The sequence below is a fragment of the Manduca sexta genome, chromosome 1 (genome assembly GCF_014839805.1).
Source record: "Manduca sexta isolate Smith_Timp_Sample1 chromosome 1, JHU_Msex_v1.0, whole genome shotgun sequence".
NCBI classification, from domain to species: Eukaryota; Metazoa; Arthropoda; class Insecta; order Lepidoptera; family Sphingidae; genus Manduca; species Manduca sexta.
In genome coordinates this window covers 306,725-320,267 of record NC_051115.1, presented here as the reverse complement: position 1 = coordinate 320,267, position 13,543 = coordinate 306,725, and the positions used below count along the sequence as shown (strand labels likewise).

General features: G+C 37.5%; 2 protein-coding genes across 2 annotated transcripts in view; one reads left to right on the top strand and one right to left on the bottom strand.

Annotated features, from left to right (window-relative positions):
* Positions 1-834: 834 nt before the first annotated feature.
* LOC115455083 (cytochrome P450 307a1) lies at positions 835-12,508 on the bottom strand. Its single transcript, XM_037447682.1, has 2 exons — positions 12,056-12,508; positions 835-2,365 (listed from the first exon to the last, which is right to left on the bottom strand). Exons 1-2 carry the CDS (start codon positions 12,432-12,434, stop codon positions 1,140-1,142), a joined length of 1,605 nt encoding a protein of 534 aa, XP_037303579.1. The 5' UTR covers positions 12,435-12,508; the 3' UTR covers positions 835-1,139.
* LOC115451343 (cholesterol 7-desaturase) overlaps positions 11,764-13,543 on the top strand; it is a 49,332-nt gene continuing 47,552 nt past the window's right edge. Inside the window, exon 1 of the mRNA XM_037447689.1 lies at positions 11,764-11,840. The gene's annotated coding sequence lies outside the window, so the exon portion shown is untranslated. The remainder of the gene's footprint in view (positions 11,841-13,543) is intronic.

Genomic DNA, 13,543 nt, shown 5'->3' with positions numbered 1-13,543 from the left:
TAAATTATATCAAAAGAAATGAAAATTAAGTTTGAACATGTAAGTACCTACTATGTTTTATATGCTACTGGTAGGATATATTTTATATCCGCCCGGATAGCGACTGTACACAAGGTGTTAAAACCATAGTGGCCTACGTATGTCGCGTTCCGGGATCAGCCTGTGTATATCCGTTTCCAACAGACATAATTGTGTCGACTGAGGGTAATCATCTCTCGTCAGTCGACATTCTATTGGACTCCACTGCACTTACCATCAGGTGCAGAAGCCATTTTGCCTTGCACAAAAAAAAAAAAATATCTTTGTTTATTTATAGGAAGGAAATAAAATACACTTTAATTTGCAGATTGTTTAATTTGAGTTCTTCTAAATAATTTTATTGATCACAATAATTTCTAATCTAATTTTAATTCTCTACTTACGATAAAAAACAAATTAGAATTTGTAAAAAAATATATATATACCAAATATTTAATATTATTCTCTACTACTACAGGAGGAAGTATTTCAATATTATTTTTTAAATAAAGAACATAAAAATTAACTTCTTTATATTTTTTCTTTTTTATTCCAATTTGTCTTTTATCATTCTAAAATTAACCAAGAAGTCTAAAAGAAAAAGTTTTGTGTCAAAAATACACTGTTTTATTTATAAATCGAAATCCTTATACGAATGATACAAACATTGTTTAAAAGACAAAATTAATCAGTATTATACTTTTCAATAACTTGGAATTTAAATTCTCTAGAAGCATAGTCAAATAATAATGAACAAGAAAAATATAACAGCCACTGATGAAACCAAAATTATAAAAGGAACTTTTACAACCGATATTTTTATAGGAAACTACAGCTATTGGTCTATTATCTATGGGTCTATACTAATAAATGCTGCACTATCAATACATTCCGATAAGCGTATAACTTATAAGAAATTCATTCAGATAATAAATAATTTGAGCGATTCTATTTTCAATATAATGTGTTCTGTAAACAAAACCTTTTTATTTCTATTATTCTTTATTTTTTTCAAAAATAGAATTCTGCCTAAACATTTCAAAATTAAAACTATTTTTTACTGTCAAATATTTAAAATCAGAACACATTATTTCAAAGGTCGTAACTAAAAAGGTCCAAAACTATTGCTTCCTCGGAATTAAATACATATTGTAGGTGTCTTTAGGAAGGGCGACGCAAGCTGGCTTTTGTATAAGATCGTCTAAATTCTCTACTCCAACGTCAAATTCCTGAATTATATTCGCGAACATAGTGAAACTCATAGTGGTGACCAAAGTTTGACCAATACACGTTCTTTTACCAATGCTGAATGGAATAAAATGAGGAATATTCTTCTTAACCGAATAAACTTCTGTTTCAGTCTCTTTCGAAGGACTCCTTTCGCTGTCAGACTCCATTCCCGAATCGCATTGAGAGTTCCTTCGGGTTCTGACTTTCGTCTTCTCCAAAAATCGGCTGGGATCAAAATTTTCTGGATTATTCCAATACTGTTCCGAGTTGTTCAAAACATAGTTGTTGATGAAAATGACTGTGCCCTTTTCTACGCCATAGCCGTTTATTTTAGCATTCTCTGTCGCTACGTGGGGAACTATTGGTGATGACGCATATCTCAAACATTCTAGAATAGTCGCTTCTGTATAAGGAAGGTTGCTTCGGTCAGTCAGGGCTACAGGCCGTTTGCCCTTAGTAACTCCCTCAATTTCAGCTCTAATTTTCCTTCCTATCTCAGGGTCTCTTGCTACAGCTGTCAGGCACAGCATTACTAGATTTCCGACCGACGAATGGCCCCCCAAGAAGTCTTCGAGCATAAAAATAATAGTGTTTCTGTCTACATTAGGGTCTTCGTGTAGAACTCTCAACAGTCCATCGAGGAAGTCCTTCTCCGGTCCCTCCATGTCTAAATTCATTTCCCGTTGCTCGACTATTCTAGATAAAATGAAGCTGCGTATATCTTGAGACCAGCCTGATAGTTTGTCCATATGTTTCTTGTAAAACGGAGCTAGCCACGGCAAGAAGTCCACAGCGTACCCCTGATTGATCTCCCAAAAGATCTCATCAAAATGATCTACTACCTTGCGGAATTCTGAATCATTCTCATCGAACCTGACAGAGCACATGTAGTTCGTGAACATGTTCATAGCGGAAGTCATTAACAACGGCTTCAAGTTGATGCTCTGTTCCGTGGTTTGAGTGATGCTTTTGAGAGTTTGTACTAGTTCGTAAGATTCTAATGTTGCTACTGATCCGATGCGGGCGTAGAAGTCTGTGTGCTGCTTCGGACCGCAGTGGCGGCGGGCGAGGTTGCGTCTTCGGAGTTGCAGGTTAGACCAATCGCAGAGCGCGAGAGCTGGAAAGAGAATTAGTATTGTAAATACACATTTACATTTTAGTACAGAGATGGCGAATGGCAAATAATTCGGGACAATAATTTGAAACGAAATAACTGGTGTTTTTATAAAAGCAAGGAAATGAGACACTGCACCTGATGGTAAGTCTAGTGTGGTCGTAGAATGTCGACTGACGAGAGATGATTGCCCCTCAGTTGACATAATTTGCCGGCCTGTATACACCGGCTTATCCCGGAACGCAACATACGTGGGCCTCTATTGCGGATTTTAATATTAACTAGTAACAGAAGTTAGACTACATCGATTGTATAACGGTAACAACATGTTTTTAATTATTTTTCATCAATAAGTTTATATAGTCTCTAAATGCTATGAGATATTTCTTTCATTGCTTTGAATGACAAGATGAGATAGCCGTTCGCCTGATGGTAAGCGATACGACCGCCCATAAACAATAGAAACATCAACACCTTGAATTACAAAGTATTGTTTGGTATTCCACTGCGCTCGCCATCCTGAGACATGAGATGTTAAGTCTTACGCTCATATCATAAGCCTTATTTATCTAAGGACGGAGCATTGCTGTGACAACAAGTCTGTTTCTCGGTGTTGACGGCATGGCAGCCTTCGCAGTGCGTAGACGTAGGGCCGATGTGATTGGTTAATATTGAAATACAACTTGAATCTGGCTGTCAGATAAACAAAGCTGAGAAACAGACTTGTTATCACAGCAATGCTTCGTCCTTAGATAAATAACGACTATGAATAAGAGGGTATGTTTTTATCGAAAACTACGCAAAGCTAAGAACATGGTTTACGATAACTATTACCGTCTGTATTTCTTTAACTGTTGATAAAAAACGTGTTCTATATGAGTGGCCGTCTCGAATCATTTAATCTATGACCACACACACTTTAGAGACCTTCAGGCAGTTTCAATCAGGTGTTATACTGCCGTGCGAAGCTCAAAAGCGGTATCTCAAAAAAAATCAAAATCTTGATTTTTATGTCGTCAGATAGCTTAAACCTATCCAATGAACTTACTTAAATAACTGTATTGTTTAGAACTTGTTCAAAAAAACCTTAAATAGTCTATCTCAGTTTTACATACAAAACTATATTTACAAAACTTCGATTATCTCGAAATAAGGTTTCCCTGACATACCGCTTTTGCGCTTAGAACGGCAGTATAGTAACCCAAACAGCCTTAATTATAAAAAATCGCATAGTTATGTTTAGTTAAAACACAAAACTCGATCAGCTGTAAGTCAAAGCCATCTTGCCTTTTAATAAGGTTTAAATACCGGCTTTGTTTTGACAGCTATTTAAGTATTTCTTAATTATCTCTTAATGTTAAAACAAGGTTATAAAGACTTTAAATGTGTGAGAAGTGAGTAGGGTTTTGAACGGCAGTGGCGATACATATAATCCGATTCCTACCGGCTTGGCTTTTAGGTTTATTTACGTTTGTCTTAGTTGTTTTCTGTCAAATTGATGATTGTAAACTAAGGTAACTAAGCAGCGATAGCCTAGTTGGTTGTGGAACGGACTGCCGAGAAGAATATCCGCAGGTTCAAATACTAAAGGCACACACCTCTGACTTTTCTAAAAAAATATGTGTGTATTCTTTGCGAATTATCGCTTGCTTTAACGGTGAAGGAAAACATCGTGAGGAAACCTGCATACTTGAGAAATTCTCTATAAGAATTTTCGAGGGTGTGTGAAGTCTACCAATCCGCACTACAGCGTGGTGGACTAAGGCCTCATCACTCCCAGTAGTTGAGGGACAGTATACAATACGGGGCTGATATTATTATTAAACTAAGACAATTTTGGCCTCGGGTGACCTTTTGAAAAATTTCACTCTAAATCACTATTGAACCGTCGGATAGTAAACATGCTTACCCCTTAGGGAAAACGTGTGATATATTGTACAGAACCCAACGACAAAGTAAACACCATGCCGTTTATTTTTTATCGTTTCTCTATGCCCCATTTAATTTCGCGCCTTTTTCATTCGCCTATTTTCTGCTCGGCCATAGATTATAGACTATCGTTATGTTTTAATTAAAACCTTTTTTATTGTAGATTTTGTTTTATACGGCGCGAAGGTGGAGGCTTACCAATTCTTCTTTTTATTTTGGTACAAGTATAAGTTCGATTACCGCGCTGAGGTCCTTTAGAATCCCGGGTCGGGCCGAAAGTAATTGTGTCTGGGTTTCCATCTTAAACATTATTACAACTAGGAATCAGGAAGTTGGCGGTGATATCCCCGCGCCTCGGCACGTAAAGCCGTTGGTCCTGATCTCTCTCCGGTCATGTCGTCTCAGTGGATGAGAAGGAACAGAGTGCTTGTGTATTGCACACACTCGTGCACTATAATATCTCCTGCTGATCTCTCTCCGGTCATGTCGTCTCACCGGACTATGAGAAAGAACAGAGAGTGCTTGTGTATAGCACACACTCGTGCACTATAATATCTCCTGCGTGGCTGATCTCCGTTGAGATTGGCCGCCTTGGGGGAAATTCGGCTAGGCAGGAATAAATACAGTCAATGATATACAATAAATCTAAATGTAAAATATATAAAATATACCTATTTCTCAATATCACATGACATCAAAATTTTGCCTTTTTTGACATATGTGCCATTTTGGCGGACCTAACACCTCAGTCTCTCCAGGATGAAAATATCCTACTACGAGCTGACGTATGTCTCTGTTTACCTAATGATTATATTTACGCGAATGTTATACATTAAAATAACACTATTTTCCGTCTCCGCCTTGTGATCACGAAGGTTGTAAAGTCTTCGAAATATCGGAAGAAAATTGTAATATAAAAGCCGTGTTAAAATCCGAAATATTGTTTTAGTTTAATCTCTGTCTACCCTTAACTGCGTGATATTTCATCAAGCTAGCAACGTCGAAAATATACACGACTAGGTATTGCTCGCGGCTTCACTCGCGTTAAAAACCTTTCCTAATACTGAAGTCCATAAGACTAGAAATACGTCATCTGTACGCTATCCCATCTATTTAAGGAATGAAATTAAAACATACTATAATTTCTACAGGAATAAATTACCTGATAAACAGTAAACTCACATCACGCATTTATTTCCGAATGGTATACAGAGACGCAACTAAGGCATTTTTCGCCAAGTGTGTTCCGTCCCATGATGTGATAGGGGGTGAGCCTCGCCATATCGGGCACAAGTTACATACTAGTGAAAAATAGCCTACGTATTAATCTAGGACTTGGTCTATCCACGTGTCAAATATCATCCAAATCAGTTCAGCTGTTTATGCGTTTATTAACATCCAAGAATTTTCACAAACTTATTTATTGGCTTTTGCTCGCGGCTTCGCACGCATGAAGGAGTTTTCCGGGAATTTCCGCTATATTTTCCCTATAACCTTCCCAGGGTCTTAAACTATCTCCATACGAAATTTCATAAAAATCCGTTCAGTATTTGAGAAAATCGATAACACAGACAGAAAGAGACTTTGTTTTATAAAATGTATAGATACGTTAGATTGCATTAAATTGGGGTTATACAATTCGTGTACGTAAAACAGTATTTCCTAGATATATGATACTATGTTTACAGAATCAGCATTTATTTCATATAGGTTAAGAGCTCGTACGTTTGAAAATATTAGTAACTAAATTTATATTGAAAGGGATTAGGCCTAAGTCCATGCTGTAGTACGGGTAGACTTCACACACCCTCAAAATTCTATAGAGAAATCAGGTATACAGGTTTCCTCACGATGTTTTCCTTCACGGTTAAAACAAGCGATATACAAAAATAATATAATAATAATATCAGCCCTGTATATATACCACTGCTGGGCTCGGGCCTTTTCTACTACTGAGAGGGATTAGGCCTTAGTCCACCACGCTGGCCTAGTGCGGATTGGTAGACTTTACAAATCCTCAAAATTCCTATAAAGAACTCTGGTATGCAGGTTTCCTCACGATGTTTTCCTTCACTATTAAAGCAAGCGATATACAAAGAATACACATAATTTTAGAAGTGAGACGCGTGTTGGGTTTTGAACCTGCGGACATTCGTCTCGGCGGTCCGTTCCACAACCAACTAGGCTATCGCCGCTTGAATTTAATAACAAAAATAATATAAAAAGGACGCAGCATTTTTTGTAACAAGCTTTCATTTAAATACTATTAAAAGAAAAGAAACTTAAAATTAAATTAATCTTTGATTTATACTAAGTAGAGATATAAGCTTGTCGCAAAATACTAAACAATACTTTGTAATTCAAGGTAGTTGTTATACATACATATATCTTACTAGTAATATTATAAATGCGAAAGTTTGTGAGGATGTATGTATGTTTGTTCCTCTTTCACGAAAAAACTACTAAACGGATTTGGATGAAACTTTACAGTAATATTGGTTATACATCAGAATAACACATAGGCTACAATTTATACTGATTTTGTGTACATTGGTCATAATATAACGATACATATCAAGTAAGACGGAAAAAAAATGCTATCTTGGCGTACGCTGCCTAAACCATTGGAGTTAGACAAAGATGCTATACCGTAGGATTGTTTGTCTTAAATAGTTCTAAATAAAAGTCCGCGACAGCATATACCTTTTACGTGGAAGCCACTATGACCAAAATACTAAGCCATTTCTGTGTCAGTATGTTATCGATTTTCTCAAAATCTATTGAAAGGATTTTTATGAAATTTGGTATGGAGATAGCTTAAGACTCTGGGAATGTAGACTTTCTATCCCGGGGAAATATAGCAGGACTTTTATCCCGGAAAACTTCACGCGGCCGAAGCCATCGCAAAAGCGAGTTTAATATTTTCAACTTGACTACAATTGTCAAAACCATTTTTCTGGAGAATCAGTGATCCCATAAGGGTTTTAGTACGATAAAAAAAAACGCAAATTAACTTCTCTGCCTACCTGTTACATAATAAGGCCTTGACAATAAATTGTCTGCCGGTGTAGTGTTATCAATAAAAATCAAGTTACATGTAATGTTTAATGTAAAATGATATTAAAATGCATTGTGCAGCGCTAGCCTAGTTGTGTGTGGAATGGATTGCCGAGAAAAGTCTTAGGTTCGAATCTAACACACTTTTGAATGTGTAAAAAAAAAAATAAGAAATAGGAATTTCGAAGGTGTGTGAAGTCTACCAACCCGCACTAGGCCAGCGTGGTGGACTAAGGCCTAATCCCTCTCAGTAGTAGAGGAGGCCTGTGCTCAGCAGTGGGCAAGTATATAATACAGGGCTGATATTATTATATTATTTAAATGTGTGTCAGTGGTGAATGGTGAAATGTTATGAAAGGTAACCCGACACAACATATAGGTACTCCCCCGAGGTATTCTTTTTATTGTTGTTAACGACGAGACGAGCTTGCCGTTCGCCAGGTAAGAGATTAATCGCCCGTAACAGTAGAATCACCATTACAAAGTATTGTTTGGTATTCCACTGCGCTCGCCTGAGACATGAGATGTTAAGTCTTAATGTCCAGTAGTTACACTGGCTACAATGTTCAAACTGGAACACAACAGTGACTACACACTGCTTTTCGGCATTACAAAGTGTTTGGTATTCCACTGCGCTCGCCTGAGACATGAGATGTTAAGTCTTATGTCCAGAAGTTATACTGGCTACAATGTTCAAACCGGAACACAACAGTGACTACACACTGCTGCTTGAAATAGACATTGCGGTGGTATACCTAGGCGGACTCACATATGAGAGAACCACCAATAAATTTTATATGTCAGGCTTTCTCTGCCTGCCCTCTCGAGAATAAAGCGTGAGCTTGCTTTAGATTCCATATCAATGTAATCCTGCGTAGGCAATTTATTAAAAAACATGAATAATTCTTCACTTTCGCTCTAATGTGAGTTAGATGATGTAGCTTGGTTACTAAACCAGTTTTTACATAAACTAGGCATTAGAAACATCTGGCAAGGCAGGGTCCTGTGGGAATGTTGTTAGATTAGTAAGTTTTTTTATTCAATATGTTTAAAATAAAAATTGGTCACGTTCTAAGATTATATAGAGGACCATTGACGTATATTCTATAGACACGAACGTAAAAAACTACTAGCTGACCCGACAGACGTTGTCCCGTCTTAACTATGAATTTGCAGCGAGCATTCTGTCAATCGCTGACAGTTATTATTTGTTATACAAACAATTGACAGTTATATAAAATTAATAGTTGCGTTAAGTTTTCTTAAATTTTCTAATTTTCCGCGCAATTTTTTGATTTTTTTCTTTCATAAACACCTTCTCCTGACAATAACAAAGACAACAAAAAAAAAATGGTGAAATGAATTTTTATATATATAGAATTGTTCAACATCTTAACTAAAATGGCAACCAACGTCACTGTTATAACCTATTATTCACTTGAACAACAAATAATTTTACTTATTTGACTAATATCTTTTATTCAAATCCAGGTTTACACTTAGACTAGAATTCTTATATCATGAGCGCCACTCTGTACACAACCACAAGCTGTCAATATTGACCATACTAAAGTCAGTTTGAATGGATTGCAGTTAAATTCAGTTGAACACAGTGAATGTTCGGAACGCCAAACCTAGTACGTAGTATATATAACTAGCGACCCGCCCCGGCTTCGCACGGGTGCAATGCTGATACTAAATACACTACAGAAAAACTGTGAACGTTGTATATAAAAACATAGCGGGCCGCTCTGGCTTCGCACGGGTATAACATAACAAAATAACAGTATTTCTCCACTATTTAATGGAAGTTATTATACATATAAACCTTCCTCTTGAATCACTCTATCTATTAAAAAACCGCATCAAAATCCGTTGCGTAGTTTTAAAGATTGAAGCATACATAGGGACAGAGAAAGCGACTTTTTTTATACTATGTAGTGATATACACTATAGTAGTAGTAATACTTGAGATTAGTGCGTTCAAACAAAAAACTACCTCCGAGGCAATTCTTATACGCTCTGTCTCCAGACCTCATGCACGCCCGCATTGAAGGACATTTGTCGCTCTAGGCACACAGTTCAGTGTGTATACCTCATGGTTGCCAATTCACATTGAGGCCTATAAAGGCTCGCGAACATTACCTGACCTCCCCTCCGCTCATCAAGAGGGTTTCTTCCCCAACCCTTCCTTCCCCGGATCTCCTAACTTTCCTCTACAGCCCTGCAGTTTCTAAGTCGGAGGATTCCAGTATGCCTTTTACAGGTTCACGCCGATATTGACTTCGAACAGACTCAAAAAAAAAAACACTAAATATAGATTACTATGTCTTTTTCTGCCGCCAAGCAGCAGAACAGTGACTTGTTCCCGCTGGTCCGACGACATTCGCAGGATCGCCGGTGGACGCTGGATGAGGAGAGCGGAGGACCGAGCAACGTGGCGCGCTCTAGGGGAGGCCTATGTTCAGCAGTGGACAGTCGTAGGCTGATGAGAAGCGGTAGGGTGTAGTCAATGTTGTGTTCCCGTTTGAACATTATAGCTACAGTATAACACAATATAATCTCAGGATGGCGAGCGCAGAATACCAAACAATACTTTGTAATTCAAGGTGTTGGTGTTTCTACTGTTTATCGGTCGTATCGCTTACCATCAGAACGGCAAGCACGTCATTCAAAGCACAAAAAAATATTATCAACTATGAACATTCAAATTAGATAACTCCAATATTGCATTTATTTATTTTTAGTTGTTTATTTGATCTAGTTCAGTCGCTCTAGTATTTGTGCAAATCAGCATAATTTACAAGGGCAGAGTGACTAATACAAAAACATCAATTGCAAACGTAGCCATCTTGATTTTTGGAGGTTATTTTTAAATTCCTAGATTACATCAACTTTGAACCTTATGCCATAAAATTAAGCAATTTTGACTACCTCTTGCACCTCTACATTCATCCCCTTTATTCATAGACGTTTTTATGTAAGGACGGAGTAAAGCTGTAGTAACAATCTTAATATTACCCAATCACATCGGCCCTATGTCTACACACTGAGAAACAGACTTGTTATAGCAATGCTCCGTCCTTAGATAAAAAACGTCTATGAATAAGGGATAGACTTTATTTTTGCCGGTTAAATGTACTTCTGATTCTTCTCGGAGAATCAAACTTGTGTACGCGGTCAAGAGATATGACTGATGTAAGTATATTCGCGATTTCACACATCAATACCTATAGGGTACTTCTTGCTGACCTAGTCATAAAATTTGGCAAGAGCCAAGAAGCAATGTCTTATAATAATGGAGTTGTATTTTTTTTTTAAACATCCGTTTTCCATAGAAGGTGAAGACTGCATCAAAAGTGTATTTTACATAAAAAGTTGAGTTAGCTGGTTTGCAGATTAAGGTATCGAAATGTAAAGAAAAATTTGAAAAAGTTAATATACTACTGGTGTACTGCAATTACTGGTAGGTCTCTTATATGTGAGAGTCTGCCTAGATAGGTACCACTGCAATGTCTATTTCTGCCGCCAGTGTGTAGTCACTGTTGTGTTCCGGTTTGAACATTGTAGTCAGTGTAACTACTGGACATAATTAACATCTCATGTCTCAGGATGGCGAGCGCAGTGGAATACCTAACAATATTTTGTAATTCAAGGTGTTTCTACTGTTTATAGGCGGTCGTATCGCTTACCATGAGGCAAACGGCAAGCTGGTTTCGTCATTCACAGCGATGAAAAAAGTACTTTGATAACAAAGAAGTTAGTTTGGACGGAAGCCTCGTTTACGAATCCAAGTCGAACTTATCCTGTTTTTATGTATAAATGCATTCTCGAAAGGCGAAACATAAAATAGTATAAATCTTAACTAAGATTAGATTATATCATTAATAACCTATTTGGGCTTGTGATAATCCACGGCGGCCAATCTCAACGGAGACCAGCCACGCAGATATTATAGTGCACGAGTGCAATACACAAGCACTATTCCTTCTCATAGTCCAGTGAGACGACATGACCGGAGAGATCAGCAGGACCAACGGCTTTACGTGCTTTCCCAAAGGTTCACACTGCCAACTTCCTAAGTCCGAGATGCGACTGAGTAATTTAAATTGTCACAATAACTTGCCACATCAAACATTTTAAAATCGTATACAGATTAAAAAAAAATGTTTGACCCATAGAGGATTCTAAGCATTTAAAATAGAAAGAACACAGATTTTTCTTAAAAAAAAAATTACCCATAGAGGATTAAAAGTGTAACTTGTATTTATACTGCCAAAACCATTTTACTGGTCCGAGATTTAAATTCAGTCTTCGACAATGCCGCGTATAATTCTCCTAAGCGCATAGTCGGGGTAAATTGTTAATTCGTAGGCTTTTTAGCAACCCGCTTACCCTGTGTGTTGACCGTTGATCAGTTGTGTGTGAAACAGCGGAGGGGCAGGTCGCTCATTCCCGTGAAAACGTTCGCGTTTTGCCGATACAATATGTGGTGAGTTGGCTTTTTTGAATTTCGAACGTGTTCTATTTTTTTTAAATTTTTGTGTTAATTAAAAAAAGCGTGCCAGTGATTTGTCTATGCGCAAAAATAGTGCTGAATTTAAAAATTACGTTACCGAAAATTTTTGCGTACATTTTAATTATTTTTACTCGACTGAAATTTTTAAAAATAATGTGATTTTTTTTAATCAAATTTAATGTACTCACAATTATTCCGGTCTCCGGCAAACAGCTTGTGGAATCTCAGGAAATCTGGCCGTCCCGCGACGAAATTCCCGTTCTGGTTCAAAACTTCTCTGATCAGGGCCAAGTTGTTAACGATTAGGCACTTCGCAGACCCCAACTTGATACTATAAATATCTCCGTACTCTTTAGCCAGCGCCGTAAATGCTTGAAATGGTGACTCGTGTCTTCCAAGAAGATGCAAACTGCCTACCACAGGCAAAGGAATCGGCCCGGGAGCCTCCCTTAAAACCTCGACCTCCTCTTTACCATATTTATTCGATTTACGCCATAATATTTTCGTTTTAGAAAAATATTTATAAATGGCGTAGACCGCAACGGCAATTATTAGAAGTACACTCATTCTTAAAAGAATTTACGAGTGATACCTTCAAGGAGGTAAGCGGCGAGAATGCTTTTCAAGCACTGCGGCTTCCAAGCAACGACTGGTCGTTTTATAAGGCAAACATTAGCATATTTTTTTATTCTACACACTACATATTTACTATCACGTGCGGTAAAAATCAGAACTAATTTTACTGAAGCGTTTTTAACGATATGTATGGACAGTGGCGCCGCGGTGGAGCGCAAATGTAATATTGTCGGTTGGTGTCAACAATATTTGCTCTGGAGTTTGTTTGCGCAGAAATTTCTGTTTTATAACCATGGTGTACGGTTTAAATTTGGAATGACGGTGTTTTTACGCTTTTCAGTGCAATGTAGGCCTGTTTGGAATAGAATAATTTTGTTTTTGTTGAAATTTATATTTTGAAAATATATTGATTTATGTTGCTATATGCTTTGATCGCGGTTATGTTTTTGGCGGTAAATTACATTTAGGGTCTGGTAAATACTTTTTTAAACCATTTTACTACCTTTATATTTTTGAGGCTTCCTTGCATCAACCTTAGGAAACCGATGGACAATGGCATCCCCTGGTTTACCGACTGCACAGGCCTTGTGGACAATAAGGAAGGAAATGGAGGAGGAATGGGAATTTCTTAGGCCGAAAGGGGAAATATTCGGAGGTCCTTATAGGCCCAAATGTATACCAAGAGATATACACTTAACTGTGTGCCTACGGCCGCAAATGTCCCTCCTTGAGCGTGCATTCGGTGTGAAGACTAAGCGCACACGAATAGGGGACCGGCCTATGCTTGATTTTGTACATTATTCTATATGTAATGGTTAATAATATGAAAAAGAAGCACTCCTGCGAAAACTGCATAAAAATTGGTTCAAAAATGAGCGAGTAATTCATATTTAAAATATTGTAATGTGCAGAAGTGGGCGCGAAGTGGGGATATCTCTTCATCTCTTTTTATCGCGCGCGTCGTAATTCCCGATGACGTCACATGTTGGTACTTCGTCTCTTTTCTTTTTCTTGTTCATTACCCCTTCCACTGAAATTCAAATAGTTATAACTTGTTGATTTTTTATCTGATTTTAATAATTCCTTCTGTGTTATAATTT

Bases quoted from the DNA above. Each gene is read 5' to 3' on its own strand.
- LOC115455083 (XM_037447682.1), bottom strand. From the start codon at position 12,434: ATGAGTGTACTTCTAATAATTGCCGTTGCGGTCTACGCCATTTATAAA. The intron at 2,366-12,055 runs GTGAGTACATTA...TTCTCTTTCCAG, and splicing joins TGCCGGAGACCGGAATAATT to CTCTCGCGCTCTGCGATTGG.